General features: G+C 47.6%; 1 protein-coding gene across 3 annotated transcripts in view; it reads right to left on the bottom strand.

Annotated features, from left to right (window-relative positions):
• LRRC27 (leucine rich repeat containing 27) overlaps positions 1–27,776 on the bottom strand; it is a 253,824-nt gene that overhangs the window by 23,618 nt on the left and 202,430 nt on the right. For all 3 annotated transcript variants that reach the window (XM_030202987.1, XM_030202988.1, XM_030202986.1), the window contains one exon: positions 16,098–16,234. In XM_030202987.1, the coding sequence (XP_030058847.1) occupies positions 16,098–16,234 (137 nt within the window). The remainder of the gene's footprint in view (positions 1–16,097; positions 16,235–27,776) is intronic.

Here is a 27,776-nt window from a genome sequence, read left to right as displayed (position 1 = left end):
CGAATCCTGTTCGAGTGAAGCCGCCAGCTAAGCTTCTGAGTTCAGCCCGAGGGACGGTTCTATGCAGGTCCATGAGGTCCGGCCAAGTGAGACGGCGTACCAAGCCTCTGATTCCAGTCCAAGAAGGGCCGACACCTAGGTCCCTGAATCCAGTCCAGGGGGTGCTTCATACTGAGCCTCCGATTCCAGTTCAGGTAGCGCTCCCAGTCAAGCCTCTGAGTCCAGTCCGAGGGACGCTGCAAATTGAACCTCCGATTCCTGTTCGAGTGGCACAGCTGACCGAGCCTCCTGTCCTCCTTCAAGTGGCAAGCCCTTTGAAACCTCTGAGTCCAGTCCGTGGGGTGCTTCTGACGGAGCCTCAGATTCCTATGCAAGTGGCGCTCCAGGTCGAGCCTCCAGTCCTCGTTCAAGTAGCACGCCCTTTGAAGTCTCCCAGTCCAGTCCGAGGGAAGCCTTCGATGGAGCCTCAGATTCCTTTGCAAGTGGCGCTTCGGGTCAAGTCTCCGGTTCTTGTTCAAGTGACCCGTCCAGTCAAGCCACTAAGTCCAGTTCGAGGGGGGCTTCTAACCAAGCCTCCGATGCCAGTCCACAGGGTGGTTCAGGTGGCACCTCCGCTTCCAGTCTGGAGGGTACCTCCAATCAAGCTCCGAAGGCCAGTTCGAGTGGCGCTTCCGCTCGAGCCTCCGATCCCTGTCCAAAGGGTGTGTTCTGTCAAGCCTCAGTTAAAGTCCAGTTCGCGGGGCGCTCCCAGCCAAGCTCCTGAGTCCAGTTTGAGGGGCCCTGCCAGTCAAGCTTTTGATACCAGTCCGGGTCCCGGTCCCGGTTTAGCTCCTGTCCAGAGTTCCCGCTCCAGTCAAGACTCTGATTGTAGTCCGGATCCCAGTCCCGGTTCAGCTCCTGTTCAGTCCGAAGCAATAGCTGAGAGAAGATGTGTTCAACGGCTTGGGGCCCGGAGAAACCCATTTTCTGCATTTCAGCCTGCTAGCATGCTCTGGGGATACCAGGGCCGTCTCCTCTTGAACCCTGCTCGGCAGACGCCGCCTGAAGCTAATGTTAGAGAGACGTCCCAGTCCGGCCAGAGGGGGGCGCCCAGCCTTGCAGCTGAATCTCCTCCAAGTTCCAGTTCCAGCCAAGATGCTGAGCCTGCTCCGAGTTCCAGTTCCAGCCAAGATGCTGCACCTGCTCTAAGTTCCAGTTCCAGCCAAGATGCTGAGCCTGCTCCAAGTTCCAGTTCCAACCAAGATGCTGAGCCTGCTCCGAGTTCCAGTTCCAGCCAAGATGCTGAGCCTGCTCCGAGTTCCAGTTCCAGCCAAGATGCTACACCTGCTCCAAGTTCCAGTTCCAGCCAAGATGCTGAGCCTGCTCCAAGTTCCAGTTCCAGCCAAGATGCTGAGCCTGCTCCGAGTTCCAGTTCCAGCCAAGATGCTGAGCCTGCTCTGAGTTCCAGTTCCAGCCAAGATGCTGCATCTCAGACTCTAAGCCGGCATAGTGGTTGCCCAAAAAGACTTCCTGGTTTCAAGGGCCGCTCCTCTTTTCAAGTTCCAGTTGTGCTTGCTACTGCCAGTCCAGTGATTCATGTTGGTGTGTTGAAGCCCATCAGGAGGTTTCACCACACTTACCCTTGGACACCTGAATCCCCTGTGGGGACCGGGAGGGGGGTCTTGAGGGGGAGGTACTGTCACGACTATGGCCGTGACCACCCTCATACTTACCCTGTTTCAGGGAGTCAGTGGCTGTGCTGGCTTCTGCTGGTCTCTGTGTCTGTCTCTGTCTTAGTTTCTCTCTGGCTCTGTGTGCTGATTGCCCTACTGAATCTCACCTGTGTGGGCTTTGCCTCTTCCAAGATGGCTGCCGCCTCTTCGTCTCTGCCAGTATCCAAGATGGCTCCCGCTGTTACTTTCTATGGGATGCCTGCTCTGAGTGTCAAGCCTCTGTTTGGTTGCAAGGTGATTGCTGCACCTGTGGCTCTGGTGTTGATGGGCTTTATTAGTCACCTGAAGACTACACTCCTGGCCTTTGCATTGCCATTTCCTCTGCAGTGCCTTAGGTCCCGAGGTTAGTGTGCTGTTAGCACCATTTGCTTTCCTTGTCTTTTGTTCTGTGGGTTTTCAGCCCTTCTGTGTTTATAGCTCTGTAGGGTTTCAGCCCTTCTGTGTTTATCGCTTGTGGGTTTCCAGCCCTTCTGTGTTTATAGCTCTGTAGGGTTTTAGCCCTTCTGTGTTTATCGCTTGTGGGTTTCCAGCCCTTCTGTGTGTATAGCTCTGTAGGGTTTCAGCCCTTCTGTGTTTTTTGCTCTATGGGTTTCCTACCCTTCTGTGTCTAGCTCTGCTAGCTCTCTGTGTTTGTTCCTAGTGTTAGATTAGCCAGCTTAGCTCCGTCTGGTTTGTAGCCTGTGCCTAGCTCTGCTAGTTCTCTGGGTTTGTTTCCGGTGTAGGACTTGTTAGCTTGGGCACAGCTTTGTGGTTAGCTGGTGTATAGCTTTACTAAGTCTCCTGAGTTTGTTCTGTGTATGTTTCCAGGGCATGACTTGTTAGCTTGGGCACAGCTTTGTTGTTAGCTGGTGTGTAGCTTTACGAAGTCTTCTGAGTTTGCTCTGTGTCTGTTTCCAGTGTTTGACTTGTTAGCTTGGGCACAGCTTTATTGTTAGCTGGTGTATAGCTTTTCTAAGTCTCCTGAGTTTTTGCTCTGTGTATGTTCCTGTGTATGTCTGGTTGCCTGGGTATAGCTTTCCTACTAGCTTGTACAGTTGACTATGTCTTCTTGTGTTTAGCCTGCTGGGTTTCCGTGTGTGTTTCTTTTGCTTCTGGAGCTTCTGCCCTTGTTCTACCTGTTGCCAGTTCTCCTTGATACTGAGGCTCCAGCCGTAGTCTTGTTCCTTGTCCTGACCATTGCTTGGAATCTGCCTGCTGCCGGAACACGGACTTTCTCTGCCTTGCCTTCGCCTAGGTGCCAGGGGGCACCCCTGGACCTTCTTTCCTGTTGTTCCTGTAAGTCCTACCGGCTGCCAGAACCTGAGGGCTCAACCCGAGGGGGAGGCAGTCAAGTGTAGGTGAAGCCTAGGTCCAGGATGTTCCAGTTCCGTTCCAGTGTGTTCCAGTCCAGCGGGTTTCACTCCTGTATGTTCCTGTCCAGTGGGGCCACTCCAGTGTGTCCAGTCCAGCGGGCCCCACTCCAGTGCGCACCTGTCCGGTGCGTTCCAGTTCCGAGTGTTCCGGTGTAGAACTCCAGTCCGGAGTTCCGGTCCAGTTTTGTCTCCTCTCTACCTGGAGGGTGATTTTGCCTTAAAGGACTCACAAACCCCGCGCTCCCGGGGAAGAAGCCTGAAGGTATGCAAAGGACCTCGAGAGCGCGTCCCGCATGGGCGGGCGCGCGACACGGTGCACAGATACAGGGCAAAATGTACCCACATACTTTGGTGCTTGCTTAGGAGTCAACTTTTCAGGAGGGTGGTTGAGTATGTCTGATTTATCTTGCAGGCTATGGAGTACCTCTATTGCAAGTTAGCATATCTGCTTTATCTGTCAACAAATAGGATGAGTCAGCCAAATCCCATAGCTAAGGGGTGCCCTATCTTGATTTGCTTTAGTTTGAGAGAAAATAGGACAGGTGCATACACACAGGGGGATCTAACTATTACCTGAAAAGGATTTGTAGAACTACTTGTCCATATACACACGTATCTTTTTGAGACAACTGCCTAGACAATAATGAAATGCAGTGACTGGATAACAATTGAGCAGAGAAGGGCAATCAGTGTTATAATGGCTGAAAGTGTCTTCACCACATTGTTTAGTTGCAATCCCACAAGACTACAAGGTATTTAGTGCAATAGCCAGTTTCATAAAGTTCTTTTTACTACTGTAGTTCCTAACTTGTTAGGATTAAGGATATAAGAGTTGAGCAGAATGGAATTGTGGCTCTGTTTATCACTATATGCAGGACCTATTCACTTTTGTTTGCATGAGACCTTAGGGAAAAAGTGGGCAAGCATGTAGGACGGTAAAATTATGTATCATACCTGATAATTTTCTTTCCATTAATCATCCATAGACTGATGGGTTGTGTCCATCTACCAGCAGGTGGAGATAAAGAGCAAACCTTTGCCGTTCTATATGCTGCCGGGAAATCCCCAGTATCATCGATATCAAAGCTCCATCCGCAGGACTCACCAAATATAGAGAATTACACCCACAAAGGGACACTCCGCCACCCAACTACCGCCGAAGCAGGGGTGGGGGGCACCCACACCCGCTGACGCGGGGGGAACTGGCATGTCCTGCTACTGCAACTGCGGGAGGCACTGGCTTAGCCCATCACCACCAAAGTGGGAGGGAAACAAAGCTACCCTACTACCACACGAAGCGGGAGGGAGCACTGGCATAATTTAGTTATGAATCCAACCACCGTCGAAACGGGGGGAAAGAAGCAGCAGCTCACTGCAACACAAAGTCGTCCCAACTCCAGGGAAATCCAAGTGGAAGAACTTGAACCCGAAGTCCTCCTGAACAGGAACTGTAGTCTAAACTTGAACCTGAAACATAACTGAAAACTAGAAACAAACAGTACAGATATCTGGGAGGGATTATGGATTGATCTGCAATGATTAATGGAAAGAAAATGATCAGGTATGATGCATAATTTTACCTTCCATATCATCATGCAGATCAATCCATAGACTGATGGGATGTACCCAAGCAGTACCTACACAGGGCGGGACATGGAAATCCCAGAACACAACACTGATGCCCCAAATTGAGCATCAGCACGTGCTGCCACATCCAAGCGGGAATGCAGTGAGAAGGTATGAGCTGACGCCCAAGTCGCCGATCTGCAAATCTCCTCCAAGGAAACGGATCTGGACTCCGCCATACAGGCCGCCTGTGCTCTAGTAGAATGAGCCTTCAGCTGGATAGGCGGCACCTTCCCTGCGGCCACATAAGCTGCCGCAATCGTTTCCTTGACCCAACGTGCCACGGTAGGCTTAGATGCCTGCAGACCCCTACGAGGGCCCGCGAACAGCACAAACAGGTGATCCGACTTCCGGAAATTATTGGTCACTTCTAAGTATCTGATGATAACTCGTCTAACATCTGGATAATCCTCCCTATGGAAGGAAGGTAGACAAAGCTGCTGATTCACATGGAAGCGAGAAACAATCTTGGGCAAGAAGGAAGGCACTGGGCGAATAGACACTCCTTAATCCGTGAACCGCAGGAACGGCTCTCTACACGAGAGCGCCTGGAGCTCAGAAACACTCCTGGCAAAAGCGATTGCCACCAAAAAGACTGCTTTCAACGTCAGATCCTTCAGAGACAGCCGCGATAATGGCTGAAAGGGCGGCTTCTGCAAGGCCCGCAGCACCAGATTGAGATTCCATGTAGGCACTATCGAGTGCAGAGGAGGGCGTAGGTGATTAGCCCCTTTGAGAAAACACACCACATCTGGCTGAGAAGCTAGAGCCGCTACCTGGACCTTAAGCGAGCAGAGCGACAGGCTTTTCTCCAGACCTTCTTGCAGGAACGCCAACACTGAAGCAATTGGCGCCATGAAAGGTGACAGGGATCCTGCCTCGCACCATGATGCAAAGGTACGCCATACCCTGGGGTACGTAGTAGAAGTAGAGCACTTCCGTGCTCTCAGCATAGTGGCGATGACCTTGTCCGAGAAGCCCTTCTTCTTCAGCCGCTTCCACTCAAGAGCCAGGCCGTAAGACCAAAGGGGGAGGGATCCTCCATCACCACGGGACTCTGATGTAAGAGGTCCTGCTCCGCTGGAGCTGCAGAGGACTCTCTATGGAAAGCCGGATCAGGTCCGCATATCAAGGGTGTCTGAGCCAGTCTAGACCCACCAGGACCACCCGGCCTGGGTGTTTCGCCACCCGGCCGAGAATTCTGCCCAGCATAGGCCAAGGCGGGAACATGTAGAGAAGCTCCTGTACTGGCCACTGCTGGAGAAGAGCATCGACTCCCAGAGATCGAGGGTCCCGTCCTCTGCTGAAGAACCGCGGCACTTGGCAATTGGCCGAGGTCGCCATCAGATCCAAGGTCGGTATGCCCCAGCGCTTCATGATCTCCAATAACACCCAAGCAGACAGTTGCCACTCTCCGGGATCCAAGGTATGGCGACTGAGAAAGTCCGCCTCTATATTCAGGACTCCCGCAATGTGAGCCGCCGACAGCTGGTCCAGATTTGCCTCTGCCCACAGGCATAACTTCATGGCCTCCCTGGCTAGGGGGGCGCTCCTGGTACCTCCCTGGCGATTGACATAGGCCACGGCCATGGCATTGTCTCTGACAGGATTCGAACTTGCCTCAGTATCAGTACCTGAAGAAACGCTTGAAGCGCCAACCGAATGGCCCAAAGTTCCAAGAGGTTGATGGACCACTGCGCCTCCGCCGGCGACCATATCCCCTGCACTATCCTTCCCAGGCAGTGGGCTCCCCAGCCCGTCAAGCAGGCGTCCGTCATAACGACAATCCACTCTGGGGACGTGAGATGCATACCAGCTGACAACTTGTCTGACATCAGCCACCAACTTAGCGCCCTTCTCACCGCCGGGTCCAGGGGAAGGCAGACTGCGTAATCCTCCGAAACTGTAGTCTAGCACCGCAGAAGAGAGTGCTGTAGTGGTCTCATATGGGCCCTGGCCCAGGGCACTACCTCCATTGTGGCCGTCATGGAGCCCAACAGTTGCACACAATCCCAAGCCCGAGGAGCTGAGGAGGCTAGGAACCGGCCCACCTGGGCCTGAAGCTTGAGGCTCTGGTTGTCCGGCAGGAACACTCTGCCCACTTGGGTGTCGAACTGAACACCCAGATACTCCAGAGACTGAGTCGGGCGCAGCTGACTTTTCTCCCGGTTGATGATCCATCCCAGGGAGCTCAGAAGAGCAATGACCCTGTCCGTCGCTCTCCCACACTCCGCAAAGGAGGGAGCTCGAATCAGCCAGTCGTCCAGGTAGGGATGGACTTGCACTCCTTCCTTGCAGAGATAAGCCGCAATGGCCACCATCATTTTGGAGAAGGTCCACGGAGCCGGAGCCAACCCGAACGGGAGGGCTCTGAACTGGAAGTGCCGGCCCAGCACTGCAAAGCGCAGGAAGTGCTGATGAGGCGGCCAGATGGGAATGTGCAGATAAGCTTCCTTGATGTCCAAGGATGCCAGGAATTCTCCTTCTTGTACTGCAGCAATCACGGAGTATTTGCAAGGCCCGATTGACTCCCTTGAGGTCGAGAATAGGCCGAGAAGAGCCTCCTTTCTTTGGCACCACAAAGTAAACTGAGTAACATCCTGTGCCACGATTCTCTACGGTACCATCGCCCCAAGGCGGATCAGGTTGTCCAGAGTCTGCTGCACTGCCGCTGCTTGAGGGGAGACTTGCAGGGTGGAACAAGTTGTCCAGAGTCTGTTGAACTGCTGCCACTTTGAGGGGAGACTTGCAGGGAGAGTTCACGTACCTGTCTCTCAGGGGCTGACAGAACTCCAACTTGTAACCATCTCTGATGACTTCTAGAACCCAAGCGTCTGAAGTTACCCTGGTCCACTCGCCCAGAAAAGAGGACAGCCTTCCTCCTATCTGCTCTGGGCCATGGACCAGGACCCCGTCATTGGGTACGAGACCCTGGGGGAGGACCGTTGGAAGAACCTCCTGAGAGGCGGTCTCTGCAAAAGGAATGCTGCTTCGGGGAGAACCTCTGCTTGAAGGAGGAGAAGGAGGAGGAGCCCGACTTGCCCGGGCGATAACGACGGGCTTCTTGAAAATGGCCCTTAGAGGAACCAGGGCGAGCACTGCTGGCCCTTGCCTTGACCTCCGGCAACCTCTTGCCTTTAGAACTGTCGTGATCTGTCACGATCTTGTCCAGCTCATCCCCTAAGAGCAGTTTGCCCTTAAAAGGCAACTTGGCTAAGCGAGATTTGGAGGCATGGTCAGCTGACCAATGCTTAAGCCATAGCCATCGACGGGCAAAGACTGTCTGAGACATACTTTTAGCCGAGCCTCTCAAAACATCATACAGCAAGTCTGCCAAGTAAGCCAAGCCCGACTCCAGGATCGGCCAATCCGCCCTTAAGGAAGGATCCAAGGGGGAGGCCCGCTGCAACACCGTCAGGCATGCCCTGGCCATATAGGAGCCACAAGCCGAGGCCTGCAAACTCAAGGCGGCGGCTTCAAAGGCTAACTTTAAGGCCGCTTCCAATTTCCTGTCCTGTGAATCCTTAAGGGCAGAGCCACCTTCCACCGGCAAAGCCGTCTTTTTTGTCACAGCAGTGATTAGAGAGTCCACTGCCGGCCAGTGCAAGGCCTCCTGTTCACCCTCTGGCAGAGGGTACAGACGAGTCATGGCCCTGACTACCTTGAGGCTTGCCTCTGGAGAATCCCATTGAGCCGAAATTAAATTTTTCATGGCTTCATGGATGTGCGGAAGGTCATGGAAGGGCGCTTGGTTCCCGACATAATAGCGGAACCCACTGAGGTTGAGGGAGGGCCTTCCTCCGGAAAGGAAATGCTCAAGATGCTCATAGCCTGAACTAACAGGTTAGGCAATTACTCTGAGCGAAAAAAGCCGCGCTGCAGAGAGGTAATCTCCCCCATCAGGGCGAGGATCAGCCTCCTCCAAAGAATCCCCAAGGGACCTTTGGGAGCACTCAGAAACGCTGCCCTCATCTACATCAGAGGAGACAGAGTCCCCCAAGACCTGATGATCCACCAGAGGGCGCTTGATCAGGGACGCCTCTTCACCAATATCTGACAGGGGAGCAGGAACAGCATTTTGCAGTTGAAAGGCCTGATGCAGCAACAAAATAAATTCGGGAGAGAAACCCCGTTTGTGCACCTCTGCAACCTGGGCCACAGCCCTAGAGGAACTCTCAACCTCCACTCCATAGAGCAGGGGAGAGGCACGCTGTGCATCCAAAATAGCATCCGGCCCGTCACTCCGCGAAGGAGCCGTGCGGGAAGCATGGCGCTTAAACTTCGCCATCTTCTTACCGCCGGCCAACTAAAAAAAATGGCCATACCAGAGGCCGTCCGAGCTGCATAGGCGGCCGACGTCGGAAGGGCGGACATCGGGGGATGGGCACCTAAGGCGGAAAAGGCCGCCGATGCCCCAGTGGAGGAAAAACCGGCTAAATCAGCAAAGTCCGGAAAAGCGCCCAAAAAGGGCTTCTCTGCCTCTGATCCCCGCGCCTCCCCACTAGCCGCGTGATCGTGGTCCGGGGAGCGCTTTTTCGCGCCCTTACCATCCGACGCCATGATCCATGAAGGAAACGTTTGAGAACCCCTTGCCCGCTAGGAAAAGGTAAAATTACCTGCTTCTTGCTCCGAGCTGCAACGAATTGGTGTCCCAGTGAGCAGCTGCAAGTAAAAGCTTTTCTGCTTCAAGATTGTTCGTTTTTTTTTTTTAACAAAGCCAGCGGGAGGGGGGAGAAAAGGAGGGACCTGGCACCACCAGGTTTGCACTTGCTCACGAAGAGCCCTCAACCCCAGGTACTCAATAAAGCCTAAGTAAATAGGCGTGGAGACCAAGCCAGAGCTGCTGCGTGTGACCACACACCTGCTAGATAGAGAGAATACTGGGGATTTCCCAGCAGCACATGACCACATATAGAGAGGAAAAGGTTTGCTCTCTATCTCTACTTGCTGGTAGATGGACACAACCCATCAGTCTATGGATTGATCTGCATGATGATATGGAATATTCTATTATGGAAGACTTGCACCTATGGAGAACAAGAAATAAGAACAGAACTTTCCAAAACAGGTATTTTTTTGGGGTATGCTGATTCCGAAGGATCAAACAGAAGTGTCATGAGCTGAACTATAGCCACATTAAGGTCCCATGGAACTGGAAGATTTCTAATTGGAGATTCTGTTTACCATAACTTCCTCATGAACTTAAAACACAAATAAATGCTGTATGACACAGGATTTTAATTTATTTGAGAATGGTAACCTGCTACTGCATAGAGATAGATCTTTATTGAAGAAACTTGAAAATCTGACAATAAAAGGTTGATCTAGAGTGTTGTTGTACATTGCGTTATGATATTCTTATTAATTATATTCCTATTTACTAACAGTTGATTTATTATAATGGCACTTCGATGATGATGGTATGTGTATATATTTTATAACAAATTTTTTAATGGCAATTTACTTCATAACAAGAAAAATCAAACAAGTAAATTATATAACAGTGGCCCATAAATAAGCATCCGGAGGATGCCTGGTAGGAACCTACTCTATAAAGAAACATAGGCAACTACTTTCCTTTACAGAATACTAACATATCAGCAAAAATACACTCCTATAAATAGATATGAGCACTTATGTCAGTCATAGAGCTGGCATAAGTGCTTCTGCCTACATGCTGGAGATACATATGTAACTTAGAGTATTCAATAAGTTCTGTGCCTAAATGTGACTCCTACTCATGTTCCGCCCAGACTCCACCTACCTGGAAAAAACATGCTATGGAAGATATATGTGACGTTGGTGAGCCCTTGGTCTAGAGGTGGCTGCGTGAGAATCACTCAACCACCTCTGGGTAGACCAAGTCCCCTCACAACTAAGAGTACTCCCGAGAACTGGGCTGGACCACAAGTGGAGATGAACTGTGCCAGCTTTATTAGTAGCAAAAAACACAAGGCTAAAACGGTAGCCAAACGGCACAGAAAGGAAAACAGGCAGCCTAGCTATACAGTTTAACCTAGCCGCAGCAAGGCAAACATAAAACATAAAATAAGGTAAAGTAGAACAGCCTAGCTGTATAGGGAAATCAAACATAAGCAGCCTAGCTGCACATCTCAATACTAGCAGAAACAATGCAAAGCATAAAGTATACAGCAAAGGTAAAGTACAACAGCCTAGCTATATAGGGAAATCAAACATAAGCAGCTTAGCTGCACATCTCAATACTAACAGAACAATGCAAACATACTGAATACAGCAGAAAACAATAGACTAGGCAAAGGGCCCGGGATAAAGACATACAGGCAATACTTGGCTGACAGAGGTAACACCACTAGTGGTTAAGAAATGGGTTCATTCTGTCAGTACACTCAGATGAGCCGCTGAACAACTGCGGCAAGCTCCCTCAAAACCAGAGTGGAGCAGAAGCAAAACAAAGGGAAAAGAAAGAGTCTCTTGAGGACCTGCACCACAGGTAGAGGCAAGAGTGAGTCACTCCACTCACAGAAGACTAGGGATATCACCTAAGACAAGCAAACAGTCACTGAGGTGCCTGAGCCGAATGCTCCCAAGGCAGGAAAGATAAAGCAACAAAGCCTGAGCCAACGCTCTCAAGGCAAGCAAGGTGAAGAAACCAAACCTGAACCAATGCTCCTAAGGCAGAAGACTCAATGACCCTACACAGCACCCAAGGGCCAAGAACAGCCCACGCGGACCCCTCCTTGCTCCAAGTACCACTCCCTCGTCCAGAGATACCTCATGACGTGGCCTCAGCCGCTACACATTCAGCCCACACAGTTCCAAACACAGTACAAAGCCACTTGCTGCATACAGCGACCAGAGACTCATGGTGGGCGACTGGAATCTCAGCTGAGGCATGGGAGGCTCTGGACTCACACGCTTGGCAGCAGGCTTCACTGGACCCAAGCAAAGGTAAAAGCTGTAGGCAGAGCTTTTACTCCTCAGGACACCCAAGCTTCAAAGCAGGCTTCACAGGAACACAGCGTTAGAAGAAAGTTGTAGCAAAGCTTTACCTCTCAAGACTACCTGGCTTGAAGGCAGACTTCTATTGGAACACAGCATAAGGAGAAAGCTGTAGCAAAGATTTACCTCTCAGGACTACCTGGCTTGGAAACAGACTTCCACTGGAACACAGCATAAGGAGAAAGCTGTGGGCAAAGCTTCAGGCCACAGCCATGGGTGTAGTTTGACTGTTTCATTTGGGGGGGGGGGGGGGGGGGCAAAGGATGGGGCGGGGCATATTAGCATATAATTTGCATATATATATATATATATATATATATATATATATATATATATATATATATATTTAAAAAAGCAGTATCGTCTCCCCCCCCCCCCCCGATCCTTTCTGGGAAAGGATACCCCAGCTCGTGTAACAAACGTGGATTCTGGTTTGCTTGCTGTGTTTGAGTGAACGGCGACGGCTGCGCGGGGGAGTGGAAAAAAAACAGAGATTTTTATGGTATGGCTTCCTTCCTTACAGTGGACTAGATAGGCTGGCTCTGGCTCACTTGACTTCCACTAGTACCGATTCCGAAGTAGTTGCAGTGGCGAACTGGTGGTCGACGGTAAAAGCAGCAAGCAGGGCAGGTTGGACTCCGTGCTTCACTTCCCTGCCCTCTCTGCGTGCCGCCTTCCTCTGACGTAATTTCCTTTCGGGCGGGACACTGAGAGGGCAGGGAAGCGAAGCACGGAGTCCAGCCTGCCCTGATTGCTGCTTTTACCACCAACCGCTAGTTCGCCACTGCGACAAAGATGTCGTAAGTCGTTTGGGGGGGCAATGCCCCCCTCACCCCCCAGTCTACGCCCATGGCTATGGCCTCACAAAGAAACAGAAGTTAGAACAAGCAGCGCCCCAGGCAGGCCTGGGCCTAATCAAGGATAAATGCCAGAACACTGAGCACTCTCAGCTTAAGAAGTGGTCAGTGTTGATGACACCAGCTTGGCCTTCACCACTCTACAGTGACCCCACAGGTCACTGACTGGAACTGCAGGTAGTTTTAGAAGGTTTAGAAGGAGGAACAGGGCACTGACGTGTGTCCTGATGAGCAAGGCACAGACGTCGCCGCCGCCTATGACCATGACAATATGTACGTATTTACAGAATAGCAATTAGGTGGAATTTTGGCATTTACACATGTGCACACATACGTGCATATAGATGCCATTATTCTACTGATTTACATTTGTAATTGATGTAACATAGTAACATAGTAGATGACAGCAGAAAAAGACCTGCACGGTCCATCCAGTCTGCCCAACAAGATAAACTCATATGTGCCACTTTTTGTGTATACCTTACCTTGATTTGTACCTGTCTTTTTCAGGGCACAGACCGTATAAGTCTGCCCAGCACTAACCCCGCCCCCCCAACCACCAGCCCCACCTCCCACCACCGGATCTGGCACAGACCGTATAAGTCTGCCCAGCACTATCCCCGCCTCCCAACCACCAGCCCCGCCTCCCACCACCGGCTCTGCCACCCAATCTTGGCTAAGCTCCAGAGGATCCCTTCCTTCTGAACAGGATTCCTTTATGTTTATCCCACGCATGTTTGAATTCCGTTACCGATGTGCAAATGTCAACAGATACCTTATAGAATGAACCCCCTTTTTATATTCAACAAGATTTAGACTTAATTTTACAGTGTTAAAATGTCTCTAGCACACGTCCATTTTCGGCCTGAGACCTTTCCACCATCCGTTGACTTAGCGGTAAGGTCTCATGCATTACCCGTGCGGTAGGCATACAGTGTGCATCCATTGCCACTTACTGCCAGGTAAGCGCCACGTGGTAGAAAATATTTTCTATAGCGTGTTTTCAGCATGAGCGAAATCCAGAATTACCGCCCGGGGCACGTGGTAGCCGGGCGGTAATGCTGATTTGGCACACGCAGCACGTGCTTAGGCCCCTACGCGCCTTTGTAAAAGGGGTCCCATAATAAATTACGTACAATAGGTAGGGTATTCAACTGGTTTGAAGTAGGGCTGCACATTTAATGCGCTAATAACATGATTAATGCATTAAATGTTTAACTTGCGTTAAAAAGTTTAACTCAATTAACATACTATGTTGTCTCCCTCCTCCCCCATATCCAGTTTTGACCCATTTGTTTCCATTCTTGAATTGATGTTAGACAGGTAATCAGTTTATTCAAGGCTGTAGGTAAGTCAAGTTCAATGGGTATGAGTAGCTGCACATCATCCGCAAAGATGTAGAACTGAGTGTCCATTGACTGAATCAGCTCAGCTAGTGGCTTGAGTTAGATATTGAACAGAATAGGTGACAGTATCGATCCTTGTGGTATCCCACAGGTGTGTCCATGGTGGGGGTGATGAGTTGCTGCCAAACATTATGCCTGAAATCTGAATTTTGTGTGTCTGCTCTCTGCTTTAGCTCTTATATCAAACCATACTGTGTAATGATCATTATTGGCCAAGTGGGCACCCACCTTGAGATTAGATATACTTCCTCCATTGGCGAGTTCCTTCACCATTTGTTTGAGCAGAGCTCTTTGACAGGCACCCCAAATCTCTATACTTTCTGATTTTGTAGAGGGAACATTCCAATCTGCATCTGGTAAGTTGAAATCTCCCAGTAACACAACCTTCCCTTTCATCCCCAGCTTTTGGATATCTATGACCAGATCTTTATCCAGCTTCACTCTTTGTGTTAGAGGTCTGTAGATAACAACTGTGTGGATAGATGTTCCATCTTCTCTTTCTGGGATGGTCCATGTTGTTTCCTCCTTTCTTCAGGCCCTCTGCATTTCAGCTACTTTTATATTGTACTTACATACAGCGCTGCTACTCCATCTTTTTGGCCATTTCTATGCTTTCTAAAATATTAGATCCTGAACTGCTTAAACTACGAGCTAGAGATCCTGATGTGCACTACTGGGTTAGATTGCACTAATGCTATTAACACATGTTATTAGTAGCTAGGTCCCATTGCATTAAGGAATAAATCTATAACAGTGTGCCTATATATAGGTCCCCAGAAGGCACCTGTTAGGCACATAGAGGTGTATTTTCAAAGCTCTTAGACTTACAAAGTTCCACAGTAATCTACTGAACTTTGTACATCTAAGTGCTTTGAAAATGAGCCCCATATTCTGTAAAAAAAAAGTAAGCACTTAGGTACAATCATTTACACCAGTCATAGAGCTGAAATGTGTGTGCCTAAGTGCTGGTGACACACATGGAACTTACAGTATTCTATGTTATGCATGTAACATAGTAACATAGTAGATGACGGCAGAAAAAGACCTGCACGGTCCATCCAGTCTGCCCAACAAGATAAACTCATATGTGCTACTTTTTGTGTATACCTTACCTTGATTTGTATCTGTCATTTTCAGGGCACAGACCATATAAGTCTGCCCAGCACTATCCCCGTCTCCCAACCACCAGCCCCGCCTCCCACCACCGGCTCTGCCACCCAATCTCGGCTAAGCTTCTGAGGATCCATTCCCTCGGAACAGGATTCCTTTATGTTTATCCCACGCATGTTTGAATTCCGTTACCGTTTTCCTCTCCACCACCTCCTGTGGGAGAGCATTCCAAGCATCCACCACTCTCTCCGTGAAAAAATAGTTTCTGACATTTTTCTTGAGTCTGCCCCCCTTCAATCTCATATCATGCCCTCTAGTTCTACCGCCTTCTTATCTCCGGAAAAGGTTCGTTTGCGGATTAATACCTTTCAGATATTTGAACGTCTGTATCAAATCACCTGTTTCTCCTTTCCTCCAGGGTATACATGTTCAGGTCAGCAAATCTTTCCTCATACGTCTTGTAATGCAAATCCCACACCATTCTCGTAGCTTTTCTTTGCACCGCTTCAATTCTTTTTACATCCTTAGCAAGATACGGCCTCCAGAACTGAACACAATACTCCAGGTGGGGCCTCACCAACGACTTATACAGGGGCATTAAAACCTGTTTTCTTCTGCTGGTCACTCCCCTCTCTATACAGCCTAGCAACCTTCTAATTACGGCCACCGCCTTGTCACACTGTAAATGCTTAAAATGGGACACAGTTCTGATTCAGAAAACACACTTGCAAGCTAGAGATATTGGCCTGCTCCACAATAAATATTAGATCCTTAAGGAGTAAAAGAGTCATTCAGGGAGGATAAGGGCCATAGCGGAGACTAACGGGTCCTTTTACAAAGCTGTGCCCCTCCCATACTCCGCCCAGAATCAACCCATGTACACTCCCACCTGTAAAACATGTAAATGTTAGTTCCTACTTCTCTAGCAGAATATGACCTGTTTCAGTAAACAAATGAAGTTACTGTTCTATTGAAGAAAAATCCTATTTAATTATAATTTTTTTCAAGATATACTGCATGCTAGAGTTAAAATATTTAGAAAATAATACTAACCTTGCTTGTTCAATTTCTTTTGCTGATTTCATTGAAAGGATTTTTCTAATTCGCTCTTGTTGTTCAGGTACATTCTGATTATTTGTTTGCCAGTGATCCATAATGTGATCCGTGGCATATGGGGCACTTTTTGATACCTATGCAAAATAACACAATTATTTTAAAGAGAGGTTACTAATCAGATATTTTTCTCAGTTAGAATGAAGTTTATGCCCAACCATCTACTGCAAGTTTTGTGTTGCAACTCTGACAAGGATTAAGATTTACAGCAATAGTGGTGGAAGGTGGAGGAATGAATTGATGTTAATATAGAAGAAACATATAAAATATATATTTGGAATAATACATTCCAGCTTATTTTCTAAAGAGATCACCGGCCATCTTCCGACACAAATCGGGAGATGGCCGGCCATCTCCTGAAGCTGGCCAAATCGGTATAATCGAAAGCCGATTTTGGCTGGCTCCAACAGCTTTCCGTCGCCAGGACGGCCAAAGTTCCCGGGGGTGTGTCAGAAGGGTAGTGAAGGCGGGACAGGGGCGTGCCAGGGCATGCTTAAGAGATGGGCGCCCTCGGCCGATAATGGAAAAAAGAAAGGCGTCCCTGGCGAGAATTTGGTCCCTTTTTTTTCAGGTCCAAGTCCCAAAACAGTGTCCGAACTGACCAGATGACCACAGGAGGGAATCAGGGATCACCTCCCCTGACTCCCCCAGTGGTCACTAACCCCCTCCCACCCTCAAAAAAACAACTTTAAAAACTTTTTTTTGCCAGCCTCTATGCCAGCCTTAAATGTCATACTCAGGTCCATCGCAGCAGTATACAGGTCCCTGGAGCAGTTTTAGTAGGTGCAGTGGACTTCAGGCAGGCGGACCCAGGCCCATCCCCCCTACCTGTTACACTTGTGGTGGAAAATGGGAGCCCTTCAAAACCCACCCGAAATCCACTCTACCCACATGTAGGTGCCCCCTTCACCCCTTAGGGCTATGGTAGTGGTGTATAGTTGTGGGGAGTGGGTTTTGAGGGGGGTTTGGGGGGCTCAGCACCCAAGGTAAGGGTGGACGCCCATCTCGTTTGAAAATACGGTCAGCCCCGCCCCTTCATGGCGCCGTCCTTGGAGATAGGCATCCCCGGTCGAAAATGCCCCTCATTGTATGTTTTAATTATATATTATACAAATGTTTTGTTTTTTGATGTATTACTACATTGTGTGATGACCTCACTTTGTTGACATTCATTAGGTAAATAAAAACACAAAGAACGTTTGCATTATACTGCATCCAATTTCACACGTGCTTAGAAGATCCCTGCATAAAGCATGAAGGTATTTTTTGCATTGCTTTTCCACTGTCAGTAGAACCCACATCAGAAAAACATGGAAGGTGCATTTTCTTATTTGTCTGTTTTCGACCAGTCTAACAGGGAGATAAAGCAGAGTTTGCTGCTATGCTTGGTTTAGCGTACATAAGATTAGCTGGCCATAGATCCTCTCTGGGTTGTTTCTACTATATCTAAGTCTGGCAGAACTGTGGATCCACTGACTATATGATCCTTGTAACTCTTTCACTCATTTAAGCAATTTTTAAGCACCCTCCTGAGATGCAGCTAAAGTGATATATGTACATTTTACAGTATTTCTCAAGCTGTTCCTGGAGTACCTCCTCGCCAGTTTGGTTTTCAGGATATCCATAATGAATTTGCACAGCAAAGACTAGTGTGCAATCAAAGCAGTGCACGCAAATCTCTCAGGATATCCACAATGAGCATACATGTGAAAGCCAGACTGGCTAGGGGTACTGCAAGGATGGACTGAGAAACACTGATGTACAATATATTCTTACAAGGTTTATTTCAGACATATTTTGCAAGTGTGGCAATGGCATTAAAAGAATGAAGTTATAGTTATTAAGGAATCAGAATGTGTGAGTGGTTACATATCTCTTTGTGAAATAGGCTTAATTGTACATACCTGAAGAAAGCTATGTGTACATATTTGAATAATGCTATAAGAGTATTTTACTTATGAAAGCGTAGCCAGAAGTCTGGTATTTGGTCAGCCTAGTCTGTTTTGGTGAAGAGAAGTTGGCAGAGTCTTTAAACAGACAATGTTGGCCAATTCTATAAAGTTGCAACAAAAATATAGGCACCACAGAGAGGCACGCATAGTGCCAATTCTATAATGGTGTTAGGACATGCCTAAAAGTTACTTAATACTAGTGTAAAGAAGCCTTGGTGCACCAATATCTAGGTGTGACTGCTTAGAACATGGCAATGGCAGGTGTAAGTTGCCATTCTTAAGTGTGCCTTGCAGCATGTGCACCTCATAGTATTCTATAAGTTGTGTGGGTCACTATGCAGAACGCACATGACACATCCATGTTCTGCTCACAGGTATAGCAGCCAGTTTTATGGGTGATGTGGGTGCTTGAGTACCCCCAATATTGAGAGGATTCCTTGTATGTGTCTAGGGAGGTGTTATTTCCACTGAGTTTAGCACTCCCCAATAATTCTGAAAAGTTGGCTCCTATGCTCACAGGTACGGTCTACTTGCGGTTGTGCTAAGCGACATGCGTGCCATGTCTACAGAAGCGTGCCCAGCACTTATGCATGTATTTGCCAATTCAGGGCACCAATCCTGTGCATAAGTGCTAGTATTTTGTAAACACTGGCACACACTTGGTACCTTAATTTAGACACGTCTTATAAAATTACCCTTAATACAATTGCATATAGTTTGTTGATCAGCCTCAAGAGCAGCAAAACCTCTTCCCCTGCTTCTTTACAAGCCATGCTCTCATCCTTCCCTCACCAGTAGACCTTTTCTTATGAAGCAGAGATAAGCATAGACCTGACTGAAGAGACAACACTGGTGGCAGCCATATACTAAGAGACACATAGGTTTGAACTGAGCCAGAGAACACTCTGCTCCCAAGCCTTGTAATGATTCCACACTGGCCTTGCCCTTTCTGAGTTTCTATGCAGGAGACAGAGTCTGAAAGCAGAGCATGAACTAGCTCAGGCCTTTCACAACATATCTCACAGCTTGTTGTTGCCACCAATTTTGACTCCAGGATCAAGTCTAAGATCAGCCTATACTACATAATAAAAGGTCCACGGGAGAAAGGAGGCCTGGGACTGAACTGTGGGAGGAGGAAAAAGGAAACCGGGGAGAGGACTGGCTCACCAGCCATTTATACACTTTAAAGTTGACTGTGTCTGCCCTTTAGCTGCGTGGGTGTGGGTATAATTAACAGCTGCAACTATGTAGTCAAGGTGGCAGTGTGTTTTTGTGAGCAAGGTTTTCACTGGGTAAATGTCTCATGAACGTTTTTTTTTACTGTGAGAGGTAGAAGGCTTGAGAAGTTAGAACATGAAAAGGTAATGCATGTTGTTGACAGCGTTTGATATGTGATAGTGGGTTAGAAAACAAGCACAAAGTAAGAAGCATTCAGAAATGAATGTGCCACAGATGCAAGCTCCATCAAAGCAGCTCAATAAAAAACACAACAGGCAGCACTCTGTGACAATCAATAAAATGTTTCTAATGGCTACCGTGAGCTTTGTTTCTTTACTGTGTCTAAGCACTAGCAGAGAAGTGTCATTAAAATATTTCTGTATTATTTTTAGGGTGGAAAGGTTTATTTATCCTCCTTGAGACTTTGCATACGTGTTATCATTAGATGGCAAGACGAAATCCTCAATGTATACTGAAAATAGACAAAGCTTTTGTTTTTTCTTTAAGAATAACATAGAATCCAAATATGCCCAGCAGATTTTATGAAACAGAGAAGTCATAAAAGCTTAAGAACAGTGACATGTTATCAATTTTTTATCCTCAGGGAACAAACATTATGATGTGGCTATCAGAGGATAGCCACATCATCATTTTTATAAGCCTTCTACTAAAGTCACCAATTTTTTATCAACAGGAGTAGACTGAAATACGCACAGCAGACAACTACTTAGAGTGTGGCCAACCTGCACCAGAAGTTCACTCCAAAGGACATATCATTACACGGGACAACTGGCCAATGTGCCACTGCAGGCTCCCATCCTACCCTGGGCCAGCCATCACTAGAGAATTTGGAGAGGGCTACTAGATGTTTAAATTCTTATAGGAGTGGAGAGAATAGTCCAGTGGGTTAGAGCAATGGTTTGAGAGCAAGGGTTCATCTCCTATTGATACACCTTGTGACTCTGGGCAAGTAATTTCATCCTCCATTGCAATTTGTGAAGAATTTCCCATCTGTTCAGAATTCTGTACAAGGGTTAGAAGGCAATGGCAACCCGCATTGCTGCTTTGTATTCAGGGCCGGTGCTAGGGTTTCTGGCGCCCTCCTGCAGCCTACTAGTCAGCGCCCCCTACCCATTCAGGGGTGGGGTCATTATGGCTCCACCCCTACATTAGCCACACCCCTTTTACCGACCATGGCGCCTATAAACAGGCATCACTGAAAATATTACACCAGTATAGGAGAAGAAAAATAACTTGTTTTTTTTTCATTATAAAAAATTTCTGTAAGCTGTTACAGCTCCAGTATACCCAAAATGACACAAACCAAATTAGCATACAGACCAGGAATTAGGAGAACAGTCTTGCCAAACCTGAAACAATATGTTATCAAAATCTCAGAACCTAACAAACAGATCCCTATTCAGACACTTGGCCTTGCAGTCCCCTATTCAAATTTAACCTGAAATCCTAAGAAGCTAGACTCTGCATGCAGCACAATACCAGAAAAACAGAAAGAAACACATTGCTATATATTGCAAAATAAAACAGCAGATGTAAATTCTCAAACTGGACATATTCCAAACACTAACATTAAAATAAAATGATTTTTTTCTACCTTTGTTGTCTGGTGACTTTATTTTTCTGATCATGTTGGTCCCAGTCTCAGATTCTGCTGCTCTCTATCTGTTCTCTTAACTCTGTTTCCAGGGCTTCCTTTCCATTTATTTCTTTACTTTCCTCCTTTCTTCTTCATTTCTTGCCTTTCATTCATAGGTAAAAGCTGGGTCCTCCGCGGACTTGACTGGAGAAGGTATAGAGTGGATCCAGCTTTTGCCTATTTTCTCCATCCATGTGTAGTTTTTCTCCTCTTTTCCCTCATCTCCGTTCAGTATGTATCTCCTTCCTCTTTCTTCCCTCTCCTCCATCCATGTCCAGCATTTCTCCTCTCTCTTCCCTTCCATCCATGTTCATCTCACTTCCTCTCTCTTCCTTTCCCTCCATCCATGTCCAGCATTTCTCCTCTCTTCTCTCCATCCATGTGCATCTCCTTCCTCTGTCTTCCCTTCCCTCCATCCATGTCCATCATTTCTCCTCTCTTCCTTCCCCTCCATCCGTTTGTATCTCCTTTCTCTGTCTTTCCTTCCCTCCATCCCTGTCCAACATTTCTCCTTTCTTCCCTGCCCTCTACGCCATCCATGTCCAGCATTTTTCCTCTCTTCCCCCCCTTCCATCCATGTGCATCTCCTTCCTGTCTTCCCTCTCCTCCATCCATGCCCAGCATTTCTCCTGCCCTCCTCTCCATCCATTCATCCATGTTCAGCAACTCTCCTCTCTCTCCTGCCCTCCCCTCCATCCATCCATACCCAGTAACTGTCTTTTCTTCCCTGCCTTCTCCTCCATCCATATCTAGCAATTCTCCTCTTCCCCTGCCCTCCCCTCCATGTCCAATGATTTCTCCTCTCTCCCCTACTCCCCCATTCATGTCCAGCGATTCTCCTCTGCCCTCCCCCATCCCATTCAATCCATGTCCAGTGACTCGCCCCAGCCCCCGCCCCATTTAAGCCCCCGAGTTCCAGTTCCAGTTCCAACCCCAGCCCTCCTCTCCCACAACAGCCCCCATTTCCTTCCTGCTGCCCTGCCTTTAAAACTTTTATTTTACCTCAAGTCACGGCGGCAGAGGTGAAAGCAGCCAGGCTCGGCTTGCCTCCAGCCTTCCTTCTCAGTGTCCCGCCCTCATGAAAACAGGAAATTACATCAGAGGAGGGCAGGACACTGAGAGGGAAGGGAAGGCTGGAGGTGAGCCGAGCTTGGCTGCTTTTACTGCCACTGCCGCCACCGCCGTGATTTGAGGTAAAATAAAAGTTTTAAAGGCAGGGCGGCACAAAGGCAAGGAAGGCTGTTGTGGGAAGCTGAGGGTGGGCAGGTGAGGACCAAGAACTGCCTGCAGGAATTGTGAGTCTCTCAGCAGTGGTAAGCATGGCTTGTGGTGCCCTCCAGAGGTCAGTGCCCCCCTGCCATACTTACCAGGTTGTGCCAGCCCTGTTTGCATTCACCTCCTTCCCCCCACCACACATTCTCCTTTCGAGTCCCTCCACTTGCCCTAATACTCACCTCTTCAATCCCTTCAGGTCCCCCAACTTGCAGGCACCCTTGGCCATGCACTGTTCATCACAAACAGAGGAGAAAAGTGGTGGACATTGGAACTGCATCCTATGGCTCTGCTACTCTGCTACTGAATGCAAACTTTGAACTGTGGGGTTTTATGGTGTCCTGTGTGGTTCAAAGTTTTGTATTCAGCACCAAGGAAGCTGGAAAGGGGGCAAAGAATATTGGGGATTGAACCTGCCATTGGTCACAGGGACTGAGAGCAAACCTAGGAATGGCATTCAAGCTAGTTGGAGGGTGAGATTGCAGGGGTGGGGTGGGGTGGGGGCTCAGTATGAGCAAGGAAAAAGTTGGGGGGGGGGGGGGGTCAGGTGTGGGGCATAGAGGATCCTTGCCTTCATGAAGTAGAATTCTACCCTTCAAAATCTTACAAATATAGAAAGTGCAAAATTTTCAAAATTTTTGCACAGAATTTTCTCAGGAGTAAGATATGAACATCATACCAGTAATTCACACAAATATACCTCACATACACCATCAGTCAATACCCACACTATGTCCATCCATCCAAACACCTTCACAAATACTCTTCTACAACACTGAGACACACTTTACCATAGCTGTTTCAACCAAGTCCTGCACACAGACATGCCTCAGTAGATGAAAATTGTCATATTGTAAGTATGAACTTTTCAACTGATTTAAGATTGAGGGAACCTCCTAGATACCCTATAAACTGATTCCTTTTTAAAATTGAGCAGGACCCATTCCTCTATTCATATTTATTTTTTGTTATATTTGTACCCCGCGCTTTCCCACTCATGACAGGCTCAATGCGGCTTACAAGGGGCAATGGAGGGTTAAGTGACTTGCTCAGAGTCACAAGGAGCTGCCTGTGCCTGAAGTGGGAATTGAACTCAGTTCTTCAGTTCCCCAGGACCAAAGTCCACCACCCTAACCACTATCCCTTTTTAAATTGAGCAGCCCCCCCTTTGAACCCACCCCCACAATACAACACTTACCAGGTCATACTTGGGGGTCTAATGGAGGAAAGGAGAGATTAGTAATTGCTCCTGCACTGGTGGCTGCTTTTGTAAAAATGGTGCCTTCCTGAGTCCTAGCAATAGTCTTCCACTACTACCACTAAGTCAGACTACCAAACAAGGAAGCTTTAAATAAGTAAACTATGGGCAGTGAGAGTTAAATTTGTCTCTAATTAAGTGACTCTCACCAGCTCTGCTCTATTACTACCATTACTAATCATTTCTATAACGCTACTAGACATATGCAGCACTGTACACATTATATGCAGGTACTTTCTCTGTCCCTAGAGGGCTCACAATCTAAGTTTTTGTACCTGGGGCAATGGAGGGTTAAATGACTTGCCTAAGGTCAGAAGGAGCTAAAGGGAATCCTACTGCACTAACCATTAGGCCTCTGCTTCATATGACACAACACTCTTTACTTTTATAAAATAATTTAACAAGAGGCATCTTGGAACTCCTGCATTATATCAATGCATAGGACCAAAGACTTGCACTTTGATAAACAGAGGAGGAATAGGACACAATATAATGATAAACAGAGGAGGAATAGGACACAATATAATATGAGTAGCTTTTTAGAAAGAATATGTAAAGAGACTTTTCACCTTTTGTGATGTAACAGGCATCAGGTTTTCTGTTAATAAAGCACGTATTTCATTTTTACATCTTTGTCCAACTGTGTTATTTTGCAGGCCCACCATCAACCCTTGCTCGAGGTATTACAGGAGATTTATATAACATTGCCTCTCACCCTTAAGAATAGTCCGTTAGGTAGTCTGAGCCACCTTAAAACCACTAGACAGCCCAGAGAGGAAGTGAGAAGGGAGTGGTGGAGCCGAAAGGAAAGGAACCAGGCAGTATAAAAGGCAGGGCCAGAGTGGGGTTAAGGAGGCCCAGGGAAGAAAGAACTGAAGCCCCAGCATATACAATTATGACATACATATAGCTACTGTGACGTATGAGGTAAGTCAACCTTTTGATCTGAAGACTTGGAAGCCTCGTTCTGAGGTCTGATTGTAGCCAGGCCTGGAAACCCAGAGAGAGAGAGAGCGAGAGAGCTTACAGACTGCGTTTGGGGTGTGGCAGTCACATGCCACAAACTGTGGTTTAGGTCCTGTCAGCCACAGGCCTATGTTGAGACTTTTCATAGAATTAAAGAGATTTTACCTGACCCTGTAACAGGCTTCAGGACTAACTGAATAAAGTGCTTGCCTTATTTTACAACCTTGTCCAGCTGTGTTATTTTGAAGGCCTGCCTTCATCTCTTTTTCACAGTATCACAGGCTTCTTGTAACAATTCTACTACTTTTTATTTTTTAGGATTTATTTACTGTCTTTTTGAAAGAATTCACTCAAGGTGGTGTACAGTAAGAATAAATCAAACATAAGCAATAGACCAGCAGTAAAAATATTCAAGTAACAATACAAAGTATGGTATAGTATACTACTTACAATGTTAACACAATACATAATAGAACATTTTAGTAGACAGTGTAGGGTATAAGCAAAGATGGAACATACAAATAGGTAAGAGAGTAAGAGGAGTTAGAAATAGCTTTAGAGCTGTCATGAGTGCCTTGAGACTTCCCACAAAACACGTTATTACCCTTGTTATTTAAATCTACTAAGAGGGGCATTTCTGAAATGTCTTCCAAGTATGAATTAGGACGCCCTCGTGAAGTCGGCCAAAATCAGGTAGGTATAATCGAGAAATAGTATGGACGTCCTTAGACATTCCATTATCGCAGTGCAAAACGTCCAAATCAGGGACACCCAAAGTATAGTAAAAAGGACGCCCATCTTCCAGAACCGCGAAAAGACGTCCCTAAAACATTCACTGTACTTGCCAATTTGTCATCAACGTCCCTCACTGATTCTACGAGACAGATGTCCTTGTTACTATACTTTGGACTTCTTTGATGTACTTGGTTGTTCCACAAGTACAGAGCAAGTAGTTGCGGACATCCAGGTACGGGAAATATAAGGAACATTCATACGTGTAAAGTAGAGTAACAAGGACATGGTTCTCATAGAACTGCCGAAGGACGTCCATCTTACTAGGCCCACCAAAGGACGGCGGGCCTATAAGAGGGACATTCTTCGGCAGTTCTGTGAGAAACACGTCCTTGTTACTCTGCTTTACACTTATGAATGTTCCTTATATTTCCCGTACCTGGATGTCCGCAACTACTAGCACTGTATTTGCGGAACATGCAGCTATGGGAAATATAAAGAACATACATATTTTATTGTGTATATATGAAGAGGTTCGCACACTTGATAATGATCTATATAAGGAAGGTTCCACACGTATGAACATGTACTCATCCAAATAAGACCCCGCATGCGTGACGACGGTCAATGCATGTCATGGACGTCCATGTGTCATGATCGTCCATGTGCCGACCCATCATATATGGGGTAGGACGTCCACGTGCTGACTAGTCCATATATGGAACTGTGCACGTAAGGACGTCCATCATGCATGGGCGGCCATATAAGGCGATGCATGCTTTCCAACGGTTATTCCCTGACAAACATGTCTTTACAGCGAGAGCCAAATTTCAGCGATGTACCTGGTGTACAATTGCCTAAAACATCGGAGCATTCTTTTTATGCACCACCACCACCACCTGCCCCCCAGGACTGTCTCCATCCAAGCCTGGTGTCAAATAAGAGACAGGTTGGAAAGGTAAGTGTTTGCTTCCCCCACCCCCAGGCTATCAGGTCCCCCTCCTGTAGCTACACATATAAGAGCTCCCTCAGCAATGTAAGTACTAACTGTAGTCTGTATTCAAGGGTAATCAGTGATATGTGCACATGCACATTCATTAATAGAATCTATGTACTAGAAAGGAAAACCATTCCCACATCTCTACAATACTGCACACAAACGGTACTCTCTGTCCACCTCAATGACATCACCTGTACCAATGTAATGTCCCCCCCCCAATCAGTGTTGTGCATCTCTCCTATTTGATTTCCAAATGAATTTGTGTGCTGAGGGCAAGAAGGGCCATCCCCTGACTCCTGGTGTACAAACTTATACCTTGCAGAAGATTTGGCATTCAGAGGGACCTTGAGTCCTTCCGGCGGAGGTTCCACTGAATAAAGCGGGAGAACCCTGACATGATAAGGGCAGTGAGACTGCGCCTCAGGGCTTGACATAAGTATTATAAACAGGGCACGTGTACTCATTTGTAAATATATTTATTTAATAATGCAAATGTTGTGTACAATATCAGCTTTCATGTGGCTAATAGGCAACTAGTAAGTCATAACACTTCTGTCCCAGATCAAGGCCTGAGGTTCCAGCTACCCTCCCATGAGTGTGGCTGCAACTTCCAACCAACCTTCTCTGAGATGAATAAGATGAGATGCCTTACTTCTGTATCCCCCTATATGGGGTGGATACTGTTTCATGGTATTCCTGCCTGAGGTCCTACTCTTAGTGGATGTCATTGCCTCATATTAAAGTTATGTGCTCCCCCCCAACCCCCCCCCCCAAAAAAAAAAAACTGGTCAGCCAACCATAGTCACAAATCATAATGCAAACATGCTGCTGACCAATGAGTGTGGTCTGCCAACATATCCTGTGTACTCTGTGTCAGACCAGCTTCCAGGGTTCACTGTCATGTCATCTCATGCATCTCACACCCCATGGGTATAGCCCAGGGCTCACCACACCTGTCCCCATCCCCCGCCTCAGGCCAGCCAGCTCCTGAACTATGCAAGCCATGTTGGATGTGCTGATCTCAAAGACAATCCTTTTACATACACATGGCGGCAGCAGCAGGAGGAGGAGGTGGCGGCCACAGCACCAGTGGCACAGCAGGAGGAGGCGGAGGAGGAGGCCACAGCACTAGTGGCACAGGAGGAGGAGGAGGCAGAGGCAGACTAATGGGCAAATATGCCTCCTCTGGAAGGGGAGGAGGAGGAGCACCCACCAGCCCCACCAACACCAGCAGCTATAGACAACAGTGCTGCAGTACTGCAACTCCTGCAGCAACTGGTTGCTGTAGTGAACCAGTTGCTGCAGGGGGTGGCAGCTCTGCGGCACTTTATCGAGGACCGCCAGCAGACTCATAGCTGGCTCATGCTGCTGGTGATAAAGCTGCTGCGACGGCAATTGGAGGGACAGGAGAGGGAAGAATGATTTGTGTGTGTGTGGGGGGGGGGGGGGGGTGGAATTTGTATATAGTTTGTTTTTCTATATAGTTTAAATACTATTTTACACTTTTGGTACTGACCAGGATCTGTGTGTGTACTTTGTGCACTACATATGTAGTATTATCAAA

This window comes from Microcaecilia unicolor, chromosome 5 (genome assembly GCF_901765095.1).
Source record: "Microcaecilia unicolor chromosome 5, aMicUni1.1, whole genome shotgun sequence".
Taxonomy (NCBI): Eukaryota; Metazoa; Chordata; class Amphibia; order Gymnophiona; family Siphonopidae; genus Microcaecilia; species Microcaecilia unicolor.
The sequence above is the reverse complement of the archived record's forward strand: the minus strand, read 5'-3'. Positions and strand labels throughout refer to the sequence as shown.